The sequence below is a fragment of the Ambystoma mexicanum genome, chromosome 7q, assembly GCF_040938575.1.
Source record: "Ambystoma mexicanum isolate Mex_15411 chromosome 7q, UKY_AmexF1_1, whole genome shotgun sequence".
In the NCBI taxonomy this organism is placed as follows: Eukaryota; Metazoa; Chordata; class Amphibia; order Caudata; family Ambystomatidae; genus Ambystoma; species Ambystoma mexicanum.
In genome coordinates, this window is record NC_090941.1 from 1,158,516,181 (window position 1) to 1,158,540,545 (window position 24,365).

At 44.4% G+C, this 24,365-nt stretch overlaps 1 protein-coding gene across 1 annotated transcript in view; it reads right to left on the reverse strand.

Annotated features, from left to right (window-relative positions):
- The window catches only part of LOC138528295 (pepsin A-like), a 40,928-nt gene extending 18,633 nt beyond the window's left edge, over positions 1 to 22,295 (reverse strand). Inside the window, exons 1-6 of the mRNA XM_069639759.1 lie at positions 22,240 to 22,295; positions 13,352 to 13,508; positions 12,140 to 12,257; positions 7,053 to 7,171; positions 6,770 to 6,966; positions 4,865 to 4,981 (exon numbers count right to left, since the gene is read on the reverse strand). Coding sequence (XP_069495860.1) covers positions 4,865 to 4,981; positions 6,770 to 6,966; positions 7,053 to 7,171; positions 12,140 to 12,257; positions 13,352 to 13,508; positions 22,240 to 22,295 — 764 coding nt within the window. The remainder of the gene's footprint in view (positions 1 to 4,864; positions 4,982 to 6,769; positions 6,967 to 7,052; positions 7,172 to 12,139; positions 12,258 to 13,351; positions 13,509 to 22,239) is intronic.
- Between the last annotated feature and the right edge of the window lie 2,070 nt (positions 22,296 to 24,365).

A 24,365-nucleotide genomic window follows, 5' to 3' on the forward strand; every position in this document is an offset into this window, starting at 1 on the left:
TTACAGTATGGAATGCTCCTCTTGAACCTAGCTTTAGTTACAGTATGGAATGCTGCACTTGAACCTTGCTCTAGTTACAGTATCGAAAGCTGCACTTGAACCTAGCTCTAAGTATCGAATGCTGCATTTGAACCTAGCTCTAAGTATGGAATGCTGCACTTGAACATAGCTCTAGTCACAGTATGGAATGCTGCACTTGAACCTAGCTCTAGTTACAGTATGGAATGCTGCACTTGAACCTAGCTCTAGTTACAGTATGGAATGCTCCACTTAAACCGAGCTCTAATTACAGTATTGAATGCTGCACTTGAACCTAGCTCTAGTCACAGTATCAAATGCTGCACTTGCACCTAGCTCTAGTTACAGTATCAAATGCTGCACTTGAACCTAGCTCTAGTTACAGTATCGAATGCTGCACTTGAACCTAGCTCTAGTTACAGTATCGAATGCTGCACTTGAACCTAGATCTAGTTACAATATGGAATGCTGCACTTGAACCTTGCTCTAGTTACAGTATCGAACGCTGCATTTGAACCTAGCTCTAGTTACAGTATGGAATGCTCCACTTGAACCTTGCTCAAGTTACAGTATTGAAAGCTGCACTTGAACCTAGCTCTAGTTACAGTATCGAATGCTGCACTTGAACCTTGCTCTAGTTACAGTATCGAAAGCTGCACTTGAACCTAGCTCTAGTTACAGAATCGAAAGCTGCACTTGAACCTAGCTCTAGTTACAGTATTGAATGCTGCACTTGAACCTTGCTCTAGTTACAGTATCAAAAGCTGCACTTGAACCTTGCTCTAGTTACAGTATCGAAAGCTGCACTTGAACCTAGCTCTAGTTACAGTATTGAAAGCTGCACTTGAGCCTTGCTCTAGTTACAGTATCGAAAGCTGCACTTGAACCTAGCTCTAGTTACAGTATTGAATGCTGCACTTGAACCTTGCTCTAGTTACAGTATCTAAAGCTGCACTTGAACCTAGCTCTAGTTACAGTGTCGAAAGCTGCACTTGAACCTAGCTCTAGTTACAGTATCAAATGCTGCACTTGAACCTAGCTCTAGTTACAGTATTGAATGCTGCACTTGAACCTTGCTCTATTTACAGTATCGAAAGCTGCACTTGAACCTAGCTCTAGTTACAGTATTGTATGCTGCACTTGAACCTAGTTCTAGTTACAGTATAGAATGCTGCACTTGAACCTAGCTCTAGTTACAGTATTGTATGCTGCACTAGAACCTAGCTCTAGTTACAGTATCAAAACCTGCACTTGAACCTAGCTCTAGTTACAGTATAGAATGCTGCACTTCAACCTAGCTCTAGTTACAGTATAGAATGCTGCACTTGAACCTTGCTCTAGTTACAGTATTGTATGCTGCACTTGAACCTTGCTCTAGTTACAGTATTGAAAGCTGCACTTGAACCTAGCTCTAGTTACAGTATTATATGCTGCATTTGAACCTAGCTCTAGTTACAGTATCGAAACCTGCACTTGAACCTAGCTCTAGTTACAGTATAGAATGCTGCACTTGAACCTAGTTCTAGTTACAGTATAGAATGCTGCACTTGAAACTTGCTCTAGTTACAGTATTGTATGCTGCACTTGAACCTTGCTCTAGTTACAGTATTGAAAGCTGCACTTGAACCTAGCTCTAGTTACAGTATTGAATGCTGCACTTGAACCTAGCTCTTGTTACAGTATGGAATGCTGCACTTGAACCTAGCTCTAATTAAAGTATGGAATGCTCCTCTTGAACCTAGCTCTAGTTACAGTATGGAATGCTGCACTTGAACCTAGCTCTAGTTACAGTATGGAATGCTGCACTTGAACCTAGCTCTAGTTAAAGTATGTAATGCTGCTGTTGAACCTAGCTCTAGTTACAGTATTGAATGCTGCACTTGAACCTAGCTCTAGTTACAGTATTGTATGCTGCACTTGAACCTTGCTCTGGTTACAGTATTGAAAGCTGCACTTGAACCTAGCTCTAGTTACAGTATTGAATGCTGCACTTGAACCTAGCTCTAGTTAAAGTATGTAATGCTGCTCTTGAACCTAGCTCTAGTTACAGTATTGAATGCTGCACTTGACCCTAGCTCTAGTTAAAGTATGTAATGCTGCTCTTGAACCTAGCTCTAGTTACAGGATTGAATGCTGCACTTGAACCTAGCTCTAGTTAAAGTATGTAATGCTGCACTTGAACCTAGCTCTAGTAACAGTATCGAAAGCTGCAATTGAACCTAGCTCTAGTTACAGTATAGAATGCTGCACTTGAACCTAGCTCTAGTTACAGTATTTTATGCTGCACTTGAACCTAGCTCTAGTTACAGTATTGAATGCTGCACTTGAACCTAGCTCTAGTTAAAGTATGTAATGCTGCTCTTGAACCTAGCTCTAGTTACAGTATTGAATGCTGCACTTGAACCTAGCTCTAGTTACAGTATAGAATGCTGCACTTGAAACTTGCTCTAGTTACAGTATTGTATGCTGCACTTGAACCTTGCTCTAGTTACAGTATTGAAAGCTGCACTTGAACCTAGCTCTAGTTACAGTATTGAATGCTGCACTTGAACCTAGCTCTTGTTACAGTATGGAATGCTGCACTTGAACCTAGCTCTAATTAAAGTATGGAATGCTCCTCTTGAACCTAGCTCTAGTTACAGTATGGAATGCTGCACTTGAACCTAGCTCTAGTTACAGTATGGAATGCTGCACTTGAACCTAGCTCTAGTTAAAGTATGTAATGCTGCTGTTGAACCTAGCTCTAGTTACAGTATTGAATGCTGCACTTGAACCTAGCTCTAGTTACAGTATTGTATGCTGCACTTGAACCTTGCTCTGGTTACAGTATTGAAAGCTGCACTTGAACCTAGCTCTAGTTACAGTATTGAATGCTGCACTTGAACCTAGCTCTGGTTACAGTATGGAATGCTGCACTTGAACCTAGCTCTAGTTAAAGCATGTAATGCTCCTCTTGAACCTAGCTCTAGTTACAGTATGGAATGCTGCACTTGAACCTAGCTCTAGTTACAGTATGGAATGCTGCACTTGAACCTAGCTCTAGTTAAAGTATGTAATGCTGCTCTTGAACCTAGCTCTAGTTACAGTATTGAATGCTGCACTTGAACCTAGCTCTAGTTAAAGTATGTAATGCTGCTCTTGAACCTAGCTCTAGTTACAGTATTGAATGCTGCACTTGAACCTAGCTCTAGTTAAAGTATGTAATGCTGCTCTTGAACCTAGCTCTAGTTACAGTATTGAATGCTGCACTTGAACCTAGCTCTAGTTAAAGTATGTAATGCTGCACTTGAACCTAGCTCTAGTAACAGTATCGAAAGCTGCAATTGAACCTAGCTCTAGTTACAGTATAGAATGCTGCACTTGAACCTAGCTCTAGTTACAGTATTTTATGCTGCACTTGAACCTAGCTCTAGTTACAGTATTGAATGCTGCACTTGAACCTAGCTCTAGTTAAAGTATGTAATGCTGCTCTTGAACCTAGCTCTAGTTACAGTATTGAATGCTGCACTTGAACCTTGCTCTAGTTACAGTATTGTATGCTGCACTTGAACCTAGCTCTAGTTACAGTATTGAAACCTGCACTTGAACCTATCTCTAGTTACAGTATCGAAAGCTGCACTTGAACCTAGCTCTAGTTACAGTATAGAATGCTGCACTTGAACCTAGCTCTAGTTACAGTATTTTATGCTGCACTTGAACCTTGCTCTAGTTACAGTATTGAAAGCTGCACTTGAACCTAGCTGTAGTTACAGTATTGAATGCTGCACTTGAACCTAGCTCTGGTTACATTATGGCATGCTGCACTTGAACCTAGCTCTATTTAAAGTATGGAATGCTCATCTTGAACCTAGCTCTAGTTACAGTATGGAATGCTGCACTTGAACCAGCTCTAGTTACAGTATGGAATGCTGCACTTGAACCTAGCTCTAGTTAAAGTATGTAATGCTGCTCTTGAACCTAGCTCTAGTTACAGTATTGAATGCTGCACTTGAACCTAGCTCTAGTTAAAGTATTGAATGCTGCACTTGAACCTAGCTCTAATTACAGTATTGAATGCTGCACTTGAACCTAGCTCTAGTTAAAGTATGTAATGCTGCTCTTGAACCTAGCTCTAGTTACAGTATTGAATGCTGCACTTGAACCTTGCTCTAGTTAAAGTATGTAATGCTGCTCTTGAACCTAGCTCTAGTTACAGTATTGAATGCTGCACTTGAACCTAGCTCTAGTTAAAGTATGTAATGCTGCTCTTGAACCTTGCTCTAGTTACAGTATTGAATGCTGCACTTGAACCTAGCTCTAGTTAAAGTATGTAATGCTGCACTTGAACCTAGCTCTAGTTACAGTATCGAAAGCTGCACTTGAACCTAGCTCTAGTTACAGTATTGACTGCTGCACTTGAACCTAGCTCTAGTTACAGTATCGAATGCTGCACTTGAACCTAGCTCTAGTTGCGGTATTGAATGCTGCACTTGAACCTAGCTCTAGTTACAGTATTGAATGCTGCACTTGAACCTAGCTCTAGTTACGGTATGGAATGCTGCTCTTGAACCTAGCTCTAGCTACAGTATGGAATGCTGCTCTTGAACCTAGCTCTAGTTACAGTATGGAATGCTGCACTTGAACCTAGCTCTAGTTACAGTATCGAAAGCTGCACTTGAACCTAGCTCTCAGTATGGAATTCTGCACTTGAACCTAGCTCTGGTTACAGTATGGAAAGCTGCACTTGAATCAAAGTACCCAGCATCTACCGGTAATTCCCTTCTATTACTAGAATGCTGAATTAGGCTCTGGGCTCTTGTCCTCCAGTGGTGTTGCTCACCCGCGCCCTAAGGCAGGTAATACGCACCTCTCCACGGTGATCTGCCAGTAGCTCTCGGAGGAGAGAGGGATCCAGTTCATGGTGCCGGAGAAGTAAGAAGTGTCATAGCCACCGAAGGTCACCACGCTCCCGCTGTCCCCTTGCCTGTAAGAAGAAGAATGCATTCACTTGGAAAGTATTCATCAAGAAAGTGACGTTCCATGAGCCCCTTTCCCTACATTAGCAACCCTGGGGAGTCCACGTTACCCAACCATGCACCTCCATGGTCTGCTGTAGCCTCTCGCAGTGCGTCTGCTGCACCCCACCTCCCCCCGCCCCCATATGTGGATCCCCTGGGTTCCCTGAATTCTCCTCCACAAACTACACTTCTGCTCAGATTACCTGTGTCCGGAGGACTCACATTCCTGCTCTGTCTCACGGCTGGTAGCTGGTCAGATAGCACCGCTAGCTGAGCGCTCATTTCTGGCATCTTTGGATACACTGATGACCCAGGTTCGAATCCCGGCAGCGGTAGGTAAAGATATCATCTGTTATTACAGCCCTTTGATGCCCTTGGTTGAGCTGTTGCTAAATACAAACTGATATTATTATACTAGCTCCCAGTGGAAATAGAAGATTAACTAATCCCTTTTCTTTTTCCCCTTCAGTCATTTTAAGTTTGTATTTTTTTAAGAAAAATAGAATTCTGCATGCGTAGAGTGTGCCATTTCAAGCAAAGAGTAAATCGTCTAGTTACTCCCAGGTGAAGGCCCCAGGGTGCGTACAGGTGCCCTCCCCCTGCGTGGGGGTCACACAGGCCCTGCAGTGGCCCTTAGCCCTCATTGAGCCCCACCTTACCCTTGCCCTTACCCTAGGCTTGATTGTGTGGGTATTACCAGCTATGTCTAGCCCCAGATGCTATGCTCATAGCCGAGGTCTGTCTGAATGTTTCACACATCCCTTCTGGCAGTACCGTCACATGTTGCTCTCCGAGATTTGCCTCTGGCTGTAGATGAAATGCCCCGCGCCAGAGATGTGGCGCACAGGCCATGTATGTGGGTGCCCTTCATGATCTGGCTTCTATGGAGCTATTGTTATTCCCATGTGTGGGCATGGTCATGTTTCCTTCCAGTTTCTGCTGTGAATTCTCCTTCTTTCATTCTTTACTTGCAGAATCGCAAGAGCATGAGTTGTTTGGGCAATGGCCTGATGTCACAGGAGCAGTATTATTTGCTAGCTTCCTTCCCATGTTCGGTCATACATGTGTGCTGAGATGGTGGAAAACATTTGCAGAATGGCTTGTCTGCCAGAAAGCAACGCATTTCAACTTTCCTCCTTTTAATTCTAATTCATGATCTTCTCTACTCGAAACGTATCTTCTAGTTTCTTGTTCTCTGCTTCAATCAAAACCCGTTCACTCTTTGTTTGCAAACTTTGTTCTACAAAATGCGTTTCCAGCCCAGTCCGCTCTCGAACATACGGAAGCCGTTGGCGTGGGACGTGTGGAACTCCACGCTGCACAAAAACATGTATGATTCAATCGCTTCCTGGGGGGTTGGGTACCCATCACACATCCATCCATCCATCCATCCATCCATCCATCCATCACCACTTCCGTTGGCTTTCGTTCTGCATCTCTTAAGTAATTCATGGTAAATCATTTTCTGTGACAAACTTACAACAGTATTTCTCCTCCATTTTGTCTGCAAATTCCCATGAGTGAACTATGAAAGAACTCTTTCTGAGTCACTTTCACTTTAGTCAAATCTCGAAACAGAGCCCCCTATTCTCATTTGTTGGCATTGCTCCAAGCGCGAGCCCATGAGTATGGGGTCCAGAGCCATCTGAAGGTATACAGGCAGATATATTTGGTCATCTTATCTAAATAATGCTGGACACTTCATGCACTCTCTGCAGCTCTAGGTGAGCCTAAAATGGACAGTTTTAACTTACTCGCTCAAGTAGACAGAGAAGAGGTCCTGAGACAGGAGACCCTGGCTCCACATGTTGTCAAAGACAGGGGTGGCGCGATCCGCAGCAAGGCTGGGGTACGCCAGGCCCAGGATGCCATCGAAAGGCATTTGATAGAAGAAATTGGCTTCAGTGTAGGCCACACCGAAGATCTGGTTGCTGATACTGAGGCTTCCGACCTTTGAGGAGTGCAAGGAAGACAAGTGTCAGCAAGGTCTGAATGAAGCCATTTAGCACAGAGTCCCAGACTATCAACACCTCTTACCTGGAGCGTGTCATATGCAAAGACTCCGGTCATGCTTCCTGTGCCGTATCCAGCTGACATACTTTGGCCCGTGGACTGGAAGGTGGAGGAACTGGAAGGGTTAAACTTGTTGTGGTTTGCTGTGGGTACAACGAAAAGACTTCATGTAAACACAGTATATCAGAAGGGCCTTTCATTGCCATCTATAAGAGATCTGAGGTGGTCCAGCCTTGACTACTAAACCTCTCTGCATTTGGTATTTCCACCATTGCATGTAGATAGCTGGATCCTTTCCTGAAGGAGACCAATGGGATTCTGGCTTGGAGGATATCTGTAAAGTCATGAATTGGGGTGATGGAAATAAACACACAAATGCAGAGGGACAGTGAATTAACTGTACTACTACTTCCAGTAGACCTATTGAAGTCCACAAGGGTGCCAGCCACCGGGACACCTCAACAAACAGCAGCCTCGACCACACCAAGGTGCTATTTTTTTACCAGATGCCTTGAAAAAGACCCAGGAAGGTCGAAACACGTGTTGGATATGCACTTACCATTACATCTATCATCTGACCTAATCTATTTGGACTCAATAGAGTACTTGTGAAAGATTAGCAATCTAAGCTAACAGAACCACTGACCCAGAGCCTTGAATGCAAGGGTTCTACCCTATCTGTGTGTATTTGTTTCTTTTGCTTCTGTATTGATTTATGCTGAAGCGCCTTACAATAAATTAGTCAGATGGTACATGAGGTGACATGATTAAATACATTTACAGAGAAGAATAAAAGACAGAAAAAGAACAAAAGGAACCATAAAAAAGAAATGCAATGATGAATCAGAAAACAGGAGAAATTAAGGTCCAGCATTAATGTGAGCACTGCAGGACAAGAGACAGACTATCCATTCCTCCAGCTTCAATAGCAGCGAGGGAGGGGGACAACGTCGACAAAAGACAGACAGTCAGGGCCCCCTTTAAAGTGTTACCACGCAGAGGAGCTGCTGCTGTCCTGAAAAATATCGATAGCCAAGGCAGGATTCCATTTGAGCCCACAGCTCTTCCATCTTGATGGTTCCATGTTCAGGTCTGGACACAGCTCTCCTCATCCGGCCCCTCCTGTCCCGCCAGACCTGTACCCCCTCACGGGGTGTGTTCAGACTCCGCAGTCCCTCGCAGTCCCTGGCAGTCCCTGGCCCAGCTCTGCTCCTGCTCCCAGATTGCCTGCTGCCCCTCTCAATCCGAGGAGGTGGTGCTGCGGCCCTGCCACAAGAGGGGCTTCATGCCTCCTTCAGAGAGGGTCTTCACGCGACCCTCAAGGGTGGTCTGTAAGCTAGAGGAGGAGGTGGACCTGCTGGAGGAGGAGTATGAGCTGCTGCCTGGCCCTGGCAGGAGGGACACGTTCCCGTACTTGGTGCCCTTGGGGTTTCAGGCGGCTCTCTAACATCTGATGCAGGACCAGTGCAGCATGGCGGGGCTACCTTGGTCCAGCAGGTGCTGGAGGAACTCTCAGTGGGAGCTCCACTGCTGTCCCTAAACTGTACCGGGCTTGGCACAGCCCTTGGGCGGCTACCGAAGCTTGTTTCGCCGCTGCTTCTTTTCCCGTGGTTCTGGCTGCACTGGCTGCAGCGATGAGGAGACCGCTGCGGTGACGCCTCCTGCCCCCTTAGCGTATGCTTCAGATGCGACCACTGGACCGTGATATGTAGGTGGGAGGAAGGCGGATTATTCCTCCTTTCAGCACTGCTTGCAAGAATGCTGATGCAGGTTAATTAGCAGGTGCAGGAGCTCCCCCTCACCATCAATAAACTGACCGACCTAAAGTGCACCTAATTCATTGAGGAGGGTGGTAGCTTTGTGGTCACTACTGCCACTTTAGGCGTATAGTTAGCTCCCCTCCCACCCTCATTTCAGCCTTTACGGAAAACCAAAGGAATTGCCTCTTCATGCCTTAAAAGGGGGTTCCTGGGAGTCTCTCTGCCGGACATTAGTCCTGGGTACGAGAGTCTTACCCAGAGTCTTTAGCTCACTATCTTTCACAGAGGAGAAATATCCCAAACATATCAGTCTTTGTCCTGCCCTGGGTCAGTCCAGCACCGAAATGCTAGGCAGTTCTCCTCTGAACAAGGGTACCAACACCAACCCTGACACGTGGTAATATGGGTATCGGCAACATAAAAATGAACCTTAAAACAAATGAACGTATAAGAGATCTAATGGGAACACATACATGGTGAGAAGGAGCAGTCCACGTCCAAGTCTGGACCCTTGAGGAACTCCATAAAACAATCTTTCCACTAAACCTAAAATGAGCATCGTTAGAGATTAGATGAAAACCATTAAAGAACAATACCAGAAATACCCAGTGAAGACAGATAACCTAGAAGTGTAAAGTGAAGACAGAGAACCTAGAGGTGTAAAGTGAATCCAGATAACCTAGAGGTGTAAAGTCAATCTAGATAACCTAGAAGTGTAAAGTGAAGACAGAGAACCTAGAAGTGTAAAGTGAATCCAGATAACCTAGAGGTGTAAAGTCAATCCAGAGAACCTAGAAGTGTAAAGTGAAGACAGAGAACCTAGAGGTGTAAAGTGAATCCAGATAACCTAGAGGTGTAAAGTCAATCCAGATAACCTAGAAGTGTAAAGTGAAGACAGAGAACCTAGAGGTATAAAGTCAATCCAGAGAACCTAGAAGTGTAAAGTGAAGACAGAGAACCTAGAGGTGTAAAGTGAAGACAGAGAACCTAGAGGTGTAAAGTCAATCCAGAGAACCTAGAAGTGTAAAGTGAAGACAGAGAACCTAGAGGTGTAAAGTGAATCCAGATAACCTAGAAGCGTAAAGTCAACCCAGATAACCTAGAAGTGTAAAGTGAAGACAGAGAACCTAGAGGTGTAAAGTGAAGACAGAGAACCTAGAGGTGTAAAGTGAAGACAGAGAACCTAGAGGTGTAAAGTGAATCCAGATAACCTAGAGGTGTAAAGTGAAGACAGAGAACCTAGAGGTGTAAAGTGAATCCAGATAACCTAGAGGTGTAAAGTCAATCCAGAGAACCTAGAAGTGTAAAGTGAAGACAGAGAACCTAGAGGTGTAAAGTGAATCCAGAGAACCTAGAAGTGTAAAGTGAAGACAGATAACCTAGAAGTGTAAAGTGAAGACAGATAACCTAGAAGTGTAAAGTGAAGACAGAGAACCTAGAGGTGTAAAGTGAATCCAGATAACCTAGTGGTGTAAAGTCAATCCAGATAACCTAGAAGTGTAAAGTGAAGACAGAGAACCTAGAGGTGTAAAGTGAAGACAGAGAACCTAGAGGTGTAAAGTGAATCCAGAGAACCTAGAGGTGTAAAGTGAAGACAGATAACCTAGAAGTGTAAAGTGAATTCAGATAACCTAGAAGTGTAAAGTGAAGACAGAGAACCTAGAGGTGTAAAGTGAAGACAGATAACCTAGAAGTGTAAAGTGAAGACAGAGAACCTAGAAGTGTAAAGTGAAGACAGAAAACCTAGAGGTGTAAAGTGAAGACAGAGAACCTAGAGGTGTAAAGTGAATTCAGATAACCTAGAAATGTAAAGTGAATTCAGATAACCTAGAAGTGTAAAGTGAAGACAGAGAACCTAGAGGTGTAAAGTGAATCCAGATAACCTAGAAGTGTAAAGTGAAGACAGAGAACCTAGAGGTGTAAAGTGAAGACAGAGAACCTAGAGGTGTAAAGTGAATCCAGATAACCTAGAAGTGTAAAGTGAAGACAGATAACCTAGAAGAGTAAAGTGAAGACAGAGAACCTAGAGGTGTAAAGTGAAGACAGGGAACATGGAGGTGTAAAGTGAAGACAGAGAACGTAGAGGTGTAAAGTGAAGAGAGAGAACCTAGAGGTGTAAAGTGAAAACAGAGAACCTAGAGGTGTAAAACGATCTCATAACAACAAAGCAGACAAACGCTTGCGGCGAAATTGATGAAGCTCGAATCGGAGACTGAAGAGGATCCGTCTCTGCGGAATGACCAGGACCCTAAATAACAACAGGGGTATTTGGGCTCTAGGCCAGAAAGACGACTGCCTTCCCTAACCATTAAATAACCATAATGAAACACACCATAAACGGTTCTTGGGGAGCAAAATACTGAGTTACATAGGTCAAACAAAATGATAAGGACATTTTTGGAAAAACATGGGAGAAGAGCAATGAGCTGCCTGGCCCTCAGAAAGAACACTCTGGCCCTAGCGGGGGTGCCTGCCCCTAGATGGCAGATGGTGCAGCGCCTATCTAAGAGGGATAGGTAGGAGAGCCTGTCCCTAAACATAGTCAATTGTGTATGTAGAGACAAAGGCTGTTTATAATGCAACTGAAGCAGCAAAAACCTGACAGCAATCACTTTGGAGATTTTGGTGGCTACTAGTTTGGAAAAAATATATCTTGTAGAAAAAGCTGTAAAGCTGACAAGTGGTGCGTAGTACCCTGGGAATTTTACTCTTTCACGCCACACCAGGGCAATGTTAGGGTAATACAGATCCAGTATTGGATCAATGATAGGTGGGTGAAATGATGGAGAAGAGGGGGTGTGATTTCTTTGAGACTATTATACAATTGGACTGGAAAACAGACCTAAAACATGAGCAGACAGATAAGGTTTTTAATGATGATGCAGTCCCTGGGAGATTAGCAAAATGCACAACATGGGAAGGAACCATGTGAAGATGAGGATGATTACAATTTGTTTTTAAAAAAAAACTATTTTAATCACGGCGCTAGCTCGATAGCAGAGGTGTACCGGGTGTGGGTGCACGGTGTTTGGCCTGGCATCGTTTAACACAAGCCTAGACTGTGAGTTGTGCCTGTGCGCCCACTGGGAATAGTCCTTGGTCAGGTGTTGTTGAAAAAGTCAAGTTTTGAGAAATTTGGGAAAGTGTAGGATTTTGAGAGCATTCCGAGACTATAACACGATCGAGTTCCTGAAGGTGGGTGCTTGAGAATAGAAGGATTGCTTGGGTGATACTGCTTATCACTGCGCTTAGAAGTGTGAGCAACCTGCCAGGAAGCACTACATAAGAAGACCCATTATCTTGACTTATGATGCTAAGAATGTGTGTGAATGAAGCTTCAGGGATACTTACAGCAGGCATAGCTGTTACAATAGACTGATGGGACCCAGAAGTTAGAGGAACCAGTATCAAACTGCACGTTGAATTGTTGGGGTGGTGTGCCAATGGAGACAGTTCCACAGTACTGCATCTGTGGGCGACAGAAGGAACATCTTACAGACATGCACAATTTACAAGACACCAGGGAAATTAGCCTCCTACGTATCCTACAATTTATAGTCAACATGAGAGATGAGTGGGGCTACCAAAACCAACACTTTAAAAGACATTTTGGTCACAGTTCAAGTTCATTACAAGTCACCCCATTCTGCTATTTCCGGAATATGTTTCCCTGGGCGTTTGCTGAGGGTATCCATGGCGCTTTCCTGAAGACGCTGCATGCCTACTGGTGCTCCTCACAATCACGCCGCCATGAGCAAGGCAGGCATTGTGGAGAGACCGCGCAGGCAAACGCATTTCAGTACATTCTCACAGGGATCCTGGGACAGCTGCACCACTCTTGATCCCCAGGGACAACCATTTGGGAAGCCAAACACAACGCCACCAGTTCTGGGATGTTGCAGAATGTCCCATTGTCCCTGAAATTCCAAGAAGACATTCAGCTAGAGAGAGGCGTTGCTAGGGGTGGTTTGAGGGAGCTATCGCCCCGCGTCAGTTGGTTGTAGTCCCGGATAGAAGCTCAGGGGCTCAAACCAAAAAGCTAGTAATGCCCGAGTCCGAACAGTCCCGACATTAGTGTAGCCCCGGACCTAGCAAACCCTCTGAGAGATGGTGTTGAGGGCCCACGTGCTTCCAGTGTGTTTTACATTAATAGGACAGGGTGTTTCTTGTGGTGGGAGAGGCGTGCTGCACAAGGTGGCCGTGGAATAGAGGGATTGAGGAGAATTAAGCCAGGAAACGTTCCAGCGTCATAGTGACGTACACACCATAGTGAAGCTTGCAAGGGCATATATCTAATAGTTGAAACAACCTGACTTCTAAAAAGTAAGAATCTTACAGATTTTACAAAGAAAATCAAAGAAATCAAGGTGCCATCTTTTGAAAGGCGTGGTTTCACCTTGATAACATTCTGTTGTTCAAGAAAACTCTTCAATTCTACCTGATCATCCTGTATGTACCTCCAATTACACAGCAGTTGCAAAGCACTAAGGTGGATGTCTCCCAACGTTGCACATACGCTGAGAGGTGCAGGCAGGTTCAAGGTCTTAAACAATGGACACTCACATCCATGTAGTTGGTCATGGGCTCATTGGACACTTGAGCGTACATGCTGGGGTAGTATTTGGTGGCTGGGTCCACGTTGTACTTTTCCAGGAATTCCTTGAGCTTGCCATCTTCTCTCAAGCGATCCCTGAGGGGCTTCACCTTCCTCAGGGGGACCCTAAAAAGCAAGGGATTCAGTGAAAGTGCTGCAGTGGATCAGGAGAGGAAGAGGAGGGCCATGCAGTCTATCCACTGTCAATTATTCCAGATTCCTCCTCTTGGAAAACAATAAATACAGGAGCCGACGCCATCTATAAGATCACGTCTAAGGGAACAAAACACAAGACCCATAACTTCAGCAAATACAGAATTTTCAGGGTTGCGAAATTTACATTCTGCTGGCATAATTGTGTGACATATTTAAATGTTCTCCTAACAACATATATGCATTATAAATGTATTTTTCCTATTGCACCTCCAGAAAGAATGTTAAAAAAACATCCTTCAAAAATCGATTTTTTGGCAAATGTTAATCAGCAAAATAAGTGTAGTAATGATCTGATTACTTAACAAATCCAACACAAAATGTATTTTGAGTCTATTTAATTGAATTCTAGTTATGAGACTAGTTTGCACAACAAACAGCAACAGCTGAATTTGCAGATTTTCTTTTCCAGCAATCTAAGTGAAACATTCTAGTAAATAGATTTCCATTTGGTTTTCTGAAAAGAAGGCCAACAGAAATGTAAGGTGCTAAATACTTGATCAGGATAGTACTAATAAACACCATAATGTTGTGTGCTGATGAGTGTGGATCCTCGCCCGGCTTTGGTGTCAGCGATGTACATGGAAACTCAGGCAACTGCTGTAAAACTACTTACATGGGCTTTTATTACTCACTTTGCTGCAAAAGAAAATGGTTGACCACATTTTGATGCAGGTTTTCTCCCCAAATTAAGTGAAGGCTAAATACTTATTTGGATGACCAAATGTGGAGTATCGGTCCCTTATATGACATTTTTGAAGCAATGTTTCTGGTTTGGTAAAGGACAGAGCACATATTTTTGGACTTTACATACTACAACTTTTCTGAAAACAGGCATTTTTAAAAATGGCCTATATTTTTCTTGAAATTATTAAAATGTAGTACACAATTTCGCAAAAAAGTTTTAATGCAGTATCTAAAAAAACATTAAATAATATGGCTATCACCCCTGCTATGGGACGGCAACTTTCATGCAGGCCTCGGTGAGGGCTGTGGGCTGTTACCAGCCGTGTCTTCCCCCCCACAGTGGGGGTGAAAGCATTTTGCAACCCAGTGTATATCCGTGGTGGAAATGTTTTTTTGTTTTTTGCCTTTGGGAGATTGGCTGCGCAAGCGATGCAAATCTCCTGAGCTGAAAAAATTCAATAGAAACAAGATGGTCGCAGGGAAAAGGGACTAAGTCCATTTTCCATGTCTATGGCGGCCCGGGAGTGAGAGTAGTGCCGGGACCAGAACACAAAGTTCTGGACCAGGAGGTAAGCAGGTATGGCATGGGGAAGGGGCTGGGTCTGGGTCGGAGAATGTATATTCCTGCTGCTGTTCCAGCCGCCTGATTGGCTGAGTGCCCTTCCCCGGATGCAAATGCTAAAGTTGGGAACTCGTAATGGACATACGAACATTATCTGCAATCGTAAGGCATGCCAAGTTCTTTTAAGAACTGGTGTTGGTGTTTGTACAATGCAATGAAGGTACTGAACAACGACTGCACAATCAAAGCAAATAGTTTAGGCTCAAATCACTGAGCACTAGCATGTCTCGAAGCAAATTACAAGGAGAAATTGCAACGTGGGTACAGTATATATTGGACAGTATGGCAGAATAAGGAATCCGGATCCAGTATCTGGTACTCAGTTGCAGATTGATGAATTCCATACTTTGAAGGATTTACTTTAATTTAATGGAATTTGTATTACACTCCTAATACCATACCCGAGTTTGGTGTCTAAGCATGGATCCAGGATTCGAACCTGCGTTGCTCTCTGCTGTTTTGCTTCCAAGACTAGTGCGTTGCCCCTGTGCTATCCAATGTTAATTTGTGCTTTTGTGGTCTTTGATGCTCATTTGTGCTTTTTCAGAGCATATCACAATCTTCAAATGTAATAGCCATGTCCATTTATAGAGGTGTTAACATGATTTGATGTGAGGTGCCATGCTCTTCAAAGCACTCATGCAGGCCGCTGTGTAGGGCATGTCTCTTTCTCTAAAGGGCAACTAGGTGAGGGCGGTGGCATGTTGAATGTTCTTAGCATGGCTGTGTACAGGGGAAGGCTTAGCACACGGAAGCCCTGACTTCTATGAATTACCAGCTATGGTGAGAGCTGCAAGGAAGCGCATGGACGCAGGATCATCAAGTAATCAGTGGTGCCTGGCTGTGGAGGTGCAGAGCAACCATAGTTACTCAAGCGCAGATGTGTGATTGGTCGAAGAGAGGACAGTGTGTAACATCTGCACCCTTCATGATGACATCTCTTCTATAGCGGTGTGTCCAGCTGTGGAGCACATGGCTCCAGAGGGATGGTGTGAAGGATGAGTTACAGGGCGGGCACTGGAGCAGTGTAACACTGCAGGCAGAGGGGCAGATAAAGGTGAATAGGTGGGAGAGAAGCCCGCCACATGTCCTAACGGGAGCTTTGCAGTGGGGTCTGAGGGGGCGCGGGGGGCTTCCTCAATGTGATCATAAGATATACTTTCTTAGAAGAAAAGTACACACTTCCGGTTCTGGGGCTCTATGCTATAGATCATTTGAAGGACAGTCCCAGGAGGCCGCAGCAGGAGAAACGCTGGAGACCAAGCAGGCCCTGTGGACCTTGATATCGCTCCTTACATACACGTGGTTCTGAGGACCTGTTTTCTGGTAGAAGTTGGTCTAGTTTCCTCATGTTCTGTTTCCCTCCACACAGCATGGAAGCGTCCTGCAGCCAATGGTAGCTTTACCCCCGCGCCATAGACCAAGGACACAGTGACACCTCAAGCCCTTAGCATCTCAAGCCAGTGGGTAAAGCTGAAGGGACCCGGACGCTGAACCCCAGATCTGCCAACTCTTTGGGGTCTTCAGAAAGGAAGAAACTCCCTGACGTTCAATGTGGGTTGATAACACATGCAAGCTGACGGAAGTTGTGCAGTATGATGAGGGATGATGTGGAGGGGTAACACCCGGGCACAATCCTGTTACGCATGCATTCCACGCCACACCATATTTTCCTTCATTTAGAGGTCAGATTGAGGTCACAAATTGTAATGTTCTACTCCACCGTCCCTTTCTCTCCACCTTGCAAATGCTCCAGCATTTACAACAGGATGACAGTCATGTGGTGGCATGAATGCTGACGATTCCTATACATCCGTCTACTTTTTACACCCACAAAAGGCAACCAGATTCCCTCAGAGTACTGTAAATGCTGCCTAGCATGTGTAAATGGCACGCAGGGTTTACTCATTTGGCGCGGCGGCGTGCAATGGTATGCCGTTGCAGATCATGTATGCAAACAGTGACATTTACAGAGAAGAGCTATTTTCACCTAAAATTATCGGCTATTCGAAATGAGCCCCCAGTGCTTCCAGAAGGAATAATCCACTTCTTGCCAGAAACCTTCCAAGGAAACAACGTGTCCATGCGCGGGCCTAGTCGCTAGCACCTAGAAGCGGCCATCAGGCAGCATGAAAGATTAACTCTTTGTGATGTGCTGTCTAGAAGTACATCATAACAACCACTTTCGTCAGAGAGCTGCCATGTTTTGTGAGGCAGTACTAGCAAGGGCTACAATTACCGTGTCACATGACACTAATGTAAGCAATATCAGAGGGGGGGTGACACCACGTATGGTGGCATGTGACTCATTCCGCCCCCAGCTTGCGCTCCCTGCCTGAGGCTATGAGTAGACGTGACCTATTCCTCATGGGCCTGACGCATGTATTTATCCTTTGTTTTCGTTTGCTGCCTACTTCACCAGCCTTTGTATGCATTGATTCCTACAGTTTTGACGGGCTTGTGCAATGGCTGCTGTTTTTTCCATCTGGTCTTTGTCCTTTGAGCGACCTCTGACCATTGATCGCCTCCCTGCTCCCTCCTCATTTTGGATGCCCGTTTAGAGGTATGGTCTCTACCTCTCCACTTCTTTAGCGGACATTTAGCACCTTTGGAGGCTGTTGCCCCCATAACACAGTGGTTTTACTGGAACTGCCCAATCTGCACCCCTGGTGCACCCTCCACTGGCCCGCGAGCACGCCGTACCTCACCATTCGGTTGATTCCATCAGTCATCTCACGAGGCGGTCTCCTTCACCCCCCTGTATCCCTCACCCCCTAACCCCCCTTTTGGCGGTGAGACCTCTCACAGGTGCATCTCTCCTGAACTAATTGACTCATTCATTTGGTTTCTCCACATGTTCACTCGCATGCATGAAGACCTCCACTCCCATGCCAGCACTCATTTATTGTTGCCAGTGTTTCCTCTAATTCTTTTCCCCTTGCCTTTCTCCCTCTCCCCCAACCCCCTTTGTGTCTCCCCACAGGAGACAACAGCACTTCTCTACAAGTTCAGCATTTTTGAACTCCAGGAATTTCAGCTTGTACTTCTAATCACGGTCCTGACGAAGATGGCTCCAATCTCCTATGCCATTGAAACCGGTCGACCCCTTTTGGTCATGAGGGCTCTCATGACCTACCTTTGATCTCTCTTATATCAACAAAGAGACTTTGTTTTCTGGAAATCGTGTGTTTTAGCACACTCATTACCACCGAGTGAGCTGCTTTTATAAGAGCCAATTTTTAGTCCTCCAGCCCTTTGGCTGTGTTTTACTGCTTCACCCACCAGTGGTCCAGCTGTACTGTTTCAAACCCTAACCACAGTGACCTACAGGCTGTATTAAATTTGTACACTTTGCATGGAATACAAACAGTTGACCTGCTTCTCAGGTTGTACCCATGTCTAAGACCTAGCAGCCACAGGATCTAATCCACAGCTCTGTTGAACACTGCTATACCACTCTGGAGAATACCATTTTTAAGAGTTTTCTACACAATTGGATAATTTTGTCTGCCGACAGACACTGCCACTAGTATAGAAGGTTGAGGGACAGAACTCTCCTCTATATCTGTTAGATAGGCGATACAACACGTGCCACCCAGGGACAGGCACCCCCGCCAGGGACAGGGTGTTCTTCCTTAGGGTGAGATACGCTGAGCCGGGTGGCCCTCCTTTGTGTTAGAGTGTGAGCACTCCTTTGACCCATTTTTTGCTTATCTAATATGCTGTCTGAATACCTGCCTTCCTAGAAAACCGTTGTTTTTGTGCTACCGTATGTTTCCTTGTTAACGGTTAAAAGGATGATCACGGTTGTACCGTGTCCTTTAGCTCTTTGAAGCTTTCCCTGTTGTTTTCAAAACACATAGGGCTCCATACAGTGGTAATCAGACCCTGACAGGCCGGGTGCGTGAGTGTCTGTGCATGTTTGATATGAAAGCTCCCTTCTCACCACTGCAACAGCATTAACAACTTCGGAAGGATGAATGGTTAGGTCTTTGAAAATCAGATTCAACCCGTGTTAAGTAAGATGCACAGAACTGGTAAATCTTCCTGACCTTGGTCAACCCTAGAACCTTTTGATATTTTTCCTTAATACCTCAGTGAGTGGGAACCTTTTTCCACCTTCACATAATCTTTAAGTCTTTTTATGGGTGTCATTTTTAAGACTCTCCATAGTGTCTTTTTAAATGTATCCTCTTTAACAACTTATTAGCAATAAGTGTCTGTTGTTGCTGGGTTGCTCTAGAGCTCCCCTTTTAACGTTATTTTCCTATCCTTGGGTGAACTACAGTTCCCAAGGGTGGAAAGGATCTTTGCATCCCTTTTACATTTTTACATTTTATTCTGTGAAACCAGCATACCCCACCTTATGTGGAGTGCTGGGGAGATACAATGTATCCTCTTTCACATTAAAACTGTAACAATTCTGTAATTCGGACACTGCCTGTTGGTCACTAGTCCTGGTGACCCCTCCTCCCCCAACCCCACTTCTGCCACTGAGAACAATCATGCTCCAAGAATAAGGGAACCACTTTCAAAGGATTGGGACTTCTGCCTAGAAAAGAAAATAAGTGTTTCAAAGTTACTTACTTGTAAAGAGTTGGTTGGTAACTGTAATTCTAAGAGTGAACAGTTACAAAAGTTCTTACTGATCTTGAATGTGTGATGCATTATTCTTAAAAGTATGGTTAACATCTTTTCTCCCTTAGCCACTGTTTTGCCATCCGAATAGAAAGTAGATGTGAAGGTATTTTACTCTCCTGTGATTAGGTTGTGCCTCTTACGAAAAGTAAAGTGTCGGTTTCATCAGATTATTCCTGTGAGGATAATTGCATGAGTGTCTTGCAACTGTTGGTATCACCAGATTAGTCCTTTGAGGATAATTGAATGAGTGTCGCCAAACTGGGTCTTGCTTCCCCTGACTTGCGGCGAGCCTGTCCACAATAAGTCTGTACTAGGTTGTTGCCTACCTAAAATAACTTTGAGTCATTCATTAAAGCGTGAAATTGGGTTTTGCTTTCCCCTTCATTGGGAGATTAAAACAGTATGTGGGTTTTACTTACCTTGTGTTAGCTGTGTACCATCGAAAATAAGCTACATAAGTTACTGCTTACCTCAAACCGGGGTTCCCTGATTTCAAAAGCACCTGTAATTGTATATTACATCCTTAGCTTTTACTGACCTAGTATAACTGTGTGTTATCACAAAGGTAGTTCTAGGTTTTTACTGCACCTAGAATAAGTGTTCCACTATTCACCAAACGTATATTGTCCAGTTGGCTGATTATGTGATTTGTACTGAGAGTCATTATACAACTGAAAGGTTCTACTGCCCTAGCATTACTGAATGTAATTGTAAAAAGTAACCATTGTTTTTTACTCCCCAAGAATAGGCTTGACCTATCCTGAATGTGTATGAAAAGGTTTTGACTTCCCTAGAACTACTGTTGGGTACTTCAAATAGGGTTTATACTTGGGCCTGTGTGTTTTCAAGTATAGTGTTGTGTTTATATTGTGATTTCATATAATGGCCCTCATTAGGACCCAGGCGTTAAGGGGTTTATGGCGCCGTAAACAGCGCCGACCCTTAAAGCCTGATTCCAAGATCCCTTTGCAGGATGGTGATTTTAACGCCTGCTTTTTGCAGGCGTTAATACCCATGCCGCAACGGGACCTTGGTGCTAATTACGCCACCGTAATTTACGGTGGCGTAATTAGTGCCTTTCCCCATTCCCATTATGCCCTATGGGGCAAAAATGGGAATGGGGAAGGGTAAAATGGGAAATGGGGATTTACCGCCCCACTCACCTTGGAATGGGGCGGTAAATCCGCCAACCACCATGGCGTAAACATAGTTTACGCCGTGGTGGTAAGGGTACGACCCAGGTGGTAATTTACCGCCTGGGTCGTAATGAGGCCCAATGTGTTAGTACTTACTTAACCCCTAGATGTATCTGGGCCTACCTGTATTTAAATAAATCCTTTATTTTTACAATACACAGTGTTTCCGTGTTTCTTTGGATAATTTGTATTACAATTTCACTTGTACTGATTCTACAGCCCTCTCTCCCTCCTAAGATAAGCCTGGCCGCTCTGTCTACGCTACCATGAACTCAGGTGGTGCAGCCTTATACTAAGAATGGAGTCTTGTACTGCCTCAGTTGAATGGTTTTACTAAGCACTTAGTTGGACTTCAGAAAAACTGTCCTAATAACCTGTGAAGCACACATGTCTGAAACTGATACAGTGGCCTACTGAGATATCTATGTTAAAGTGCAGCCAGGGCCGAGCAAACACATGACTTATTTCCTCTCCCGAATTCCTTCCTAAGCTTCACATCCCCCCACATTTTACTCCACTGCCTGCACGTTTTCCTGTAGCCTTTTGAAATATGTCCATCTACAGGTTTGCCCCTGAACTTCCAGATCTTTCCAGGGGATTTGTGAGTCTTAAAATAAATATCATTTGATCCTTGAGAAAAATCTATGGGAGCCCAACACTCCCAGACAGCCCCCACACTCCCCCCCAAAAAATAAAATTATCCTTTCAGGTTCACTGGATCCTTATAAATCACTTTAGTAAAAAATCACCCAGGGACGAGTCGACCACAATTGAAAAATACAATAGTATTATTTGAAAAATATGTCCTTTTCAAACATTGAAATTGTGATTGGTTATTTACAACACGCTTAACACCCAGAGGTTTCTAAGCGCAGACCCACGGATTGAACCTGTGTTGCACCATTTTTTCTTGCTTCCAAGGCAAGCGTGTTGCCCGTGAGCTATCCTCCCCAAACCCAAAGCTTTGAAATTGTAATTAATTGAATTGAAATGGTCTTCCTGCAAAGGACCAGATATAATGTGAACAGGCTGTTTAATGAGACAGGCTATTCATCAAGAGTCACATATTTTGCTCATGGTATGAGGGTCTGAAGTGGCCTCGCACTCACATTACTGAAAGGATCCCCTTTGATAGCGGTTTTTGGTTTAGTGTGTATGAGCAATTAATTCAAAGACCCATTTATGTGAAAACAAAAATACAGCATAGCTATCTAAAAGAAGACACTTGAGGCTTGTCATTTATAAACTCTCCATTGTTGCCATGCTCACCTCACCGTATGTAAAGGACCAGAGGATGAATTACTCTAAACCTTGCTTGACCCACATATGAGACCTTTCTGTGTGAGGATAGGCACTCACCGTCGCTCTCTCTTCTCAGACCTGAGTGTTAGCTGTGTGCAAGGAGTTGGATATTCCTGAAGTTTAGTGTCCGGCACTTACTCTTGGGTTCAGATCATAGAACCCTCCAGGGTACGCAGTTGGTATGATAAGTACTCACTTGACCATGCACTCAGAAAGCACCACCAGCCCCAGCAGAAGCAATAGCCACTTCATGGTCCTCTCTTCTCCTGCAGGTATCTACGAAGGAACTCGAGTTCTGAGCTGCAACAGCACCGGCCCACGAGAGGCAAGACCTTAAATACCGCCGTGCCTGACCCTGGGACAACCTTCAGCCTCCGAAAACAAGTGCCGGACTCTGATAACGCATCTGGAGCGTGTCCAGTGGGCTTTTCCAGAGCTTCTAATCTCATTGTTTTTCCCTAATCTCTAATAAAGTACACAAAGCCCATTGTTAACCGCATGCATTCGATATAGTTTGGAACCGATGCCTAAAAGGATTACATTTCCATTGGAAAATGGTAGAGCCAATGATATCTTGTGATTGGAAGGGCATTGCACATTGGGATAAGGCCCCTGATTCAGGTGGTTTCCAACAAACATACAAATTCCCTTTAACTTTTACTTGGGGAAGAACACTAGATTCTATTTCCACAAACCCCAGTCCAGGAAAATGCTCCATTTTCAAGCAAGCAGTCCTGCCAATTACAGACCAGTCTCAAGTATGCATGCAACTCAAAATCTTTATATATAAAGCTGAATGTATGTATGTCTGTATGTTTGTCCAGGCTATACAAATCCACATCCTTGAACCCACGTCTACCAAATTTTGCATGGATTCCTCTTTTGTCCGGGGCAAGATCGTAGTCTGTTTGGATGCAAAAAATGCACTCTGTAGACACCCTCATTACTGATGCTCACCCCAATTCACTACAATAGGTACTAAAAGGAGGCACAATTTGGAAAAGGGTCTGAAGCAAAATGTTTGATATTTTGTTCATTCCTTTAAAATTCCTTTAAAATGTATTACTACTGTATATAGTTTGAAACTGTTTATATAAGCAGTTTTTAAAGGGAAGAAAAAAAGAGTTCGATTTTTTTTACCACAACAGTCCATATATGGGAAATAGCATGGTTACAGTTTACTTAAGTTCATTCACGAGAAGAGAGCACAATCAATCAATCTTTCTTTTGAAGCCATTGATTGACTGAAACATTCCGCACAAGTAACAAACATCACTTGGAAAAGCTCCATCTGATGCAAAGCGAAAATCAATATCAGAGCTTCTGAAATACAACAACAAACAGCAGCATGACTTGCCGATCAGAGGACAAGAGCAACTTTCTCCAGGGCAAATGAGATGCCTGAGAAAACTGGAGCAAGACTTGCTGACATGAGGACAAGAGCAACATCCTCCAGGGCACATGAGACACCAGAGAAAACTGAAGAAGACTTGCCAACAAGCGGACAAGAGCAACATCTTGCAGGGCACATGAGACGCCAGAGAAAACTGAAGAAGACTTGGCGACAAGCGGACAAGAGCAACATCCTCCAGGGCACATGAGACACCATAGAAAACTGAAGAAGACTTGCCGACAAGCGGACAAGAGCAACATCTTCCAGGGCACATGAGACACCAGAGAAAACTGAAGAAGACTTGCCGACAAGCGGACAAGAGCAACATCTTCCAGGGCACATGAGACACCAGAGAAAACTGGAGAAGACTTGTCGACAAGCGGACAAGAGCAACATCTTCCAGGGCACATGAGACATCAGAGCAAACTGAAGAAGACTTGCCGACAAGCGGACAAGAGCAACATCTTCCAGGGCACATGAGACACCAGAGAAAACGGAAGAAGACTTGCCAACAAGAGGACAAGAGCAACATCCTCCAGGGCACATGAGACACCAGAGAAAACGGAAGAAGACTTGCCGACAAGCGGACAAGAGCAACATCTTCCAGGGCACATGAGACATCAGAGCAAACTGAAGCAAGACTTGCCAACAAGAGGACAAGAGCAACATCCTCCAGGGCACATGAGATACCAGAGAAAACTGAAGCAAGACTTGCCAACAAGAGGACAAGAGCAACATCCTCCAGGGCACATGAGACACCAGAGAAAACTGAAGAAGACTTGCCGACAAGCGGACAAGAGCAACATCCTCCAGGGAACATGAGACACCAGAGAAAACTGAAGAAGACTTGCCAACAAGCGGACAAGAGCAACATCTTCCAGGGCACATGAGACACCAGAGAAAACTGAAGAAGACTTGGCGACAAGAGT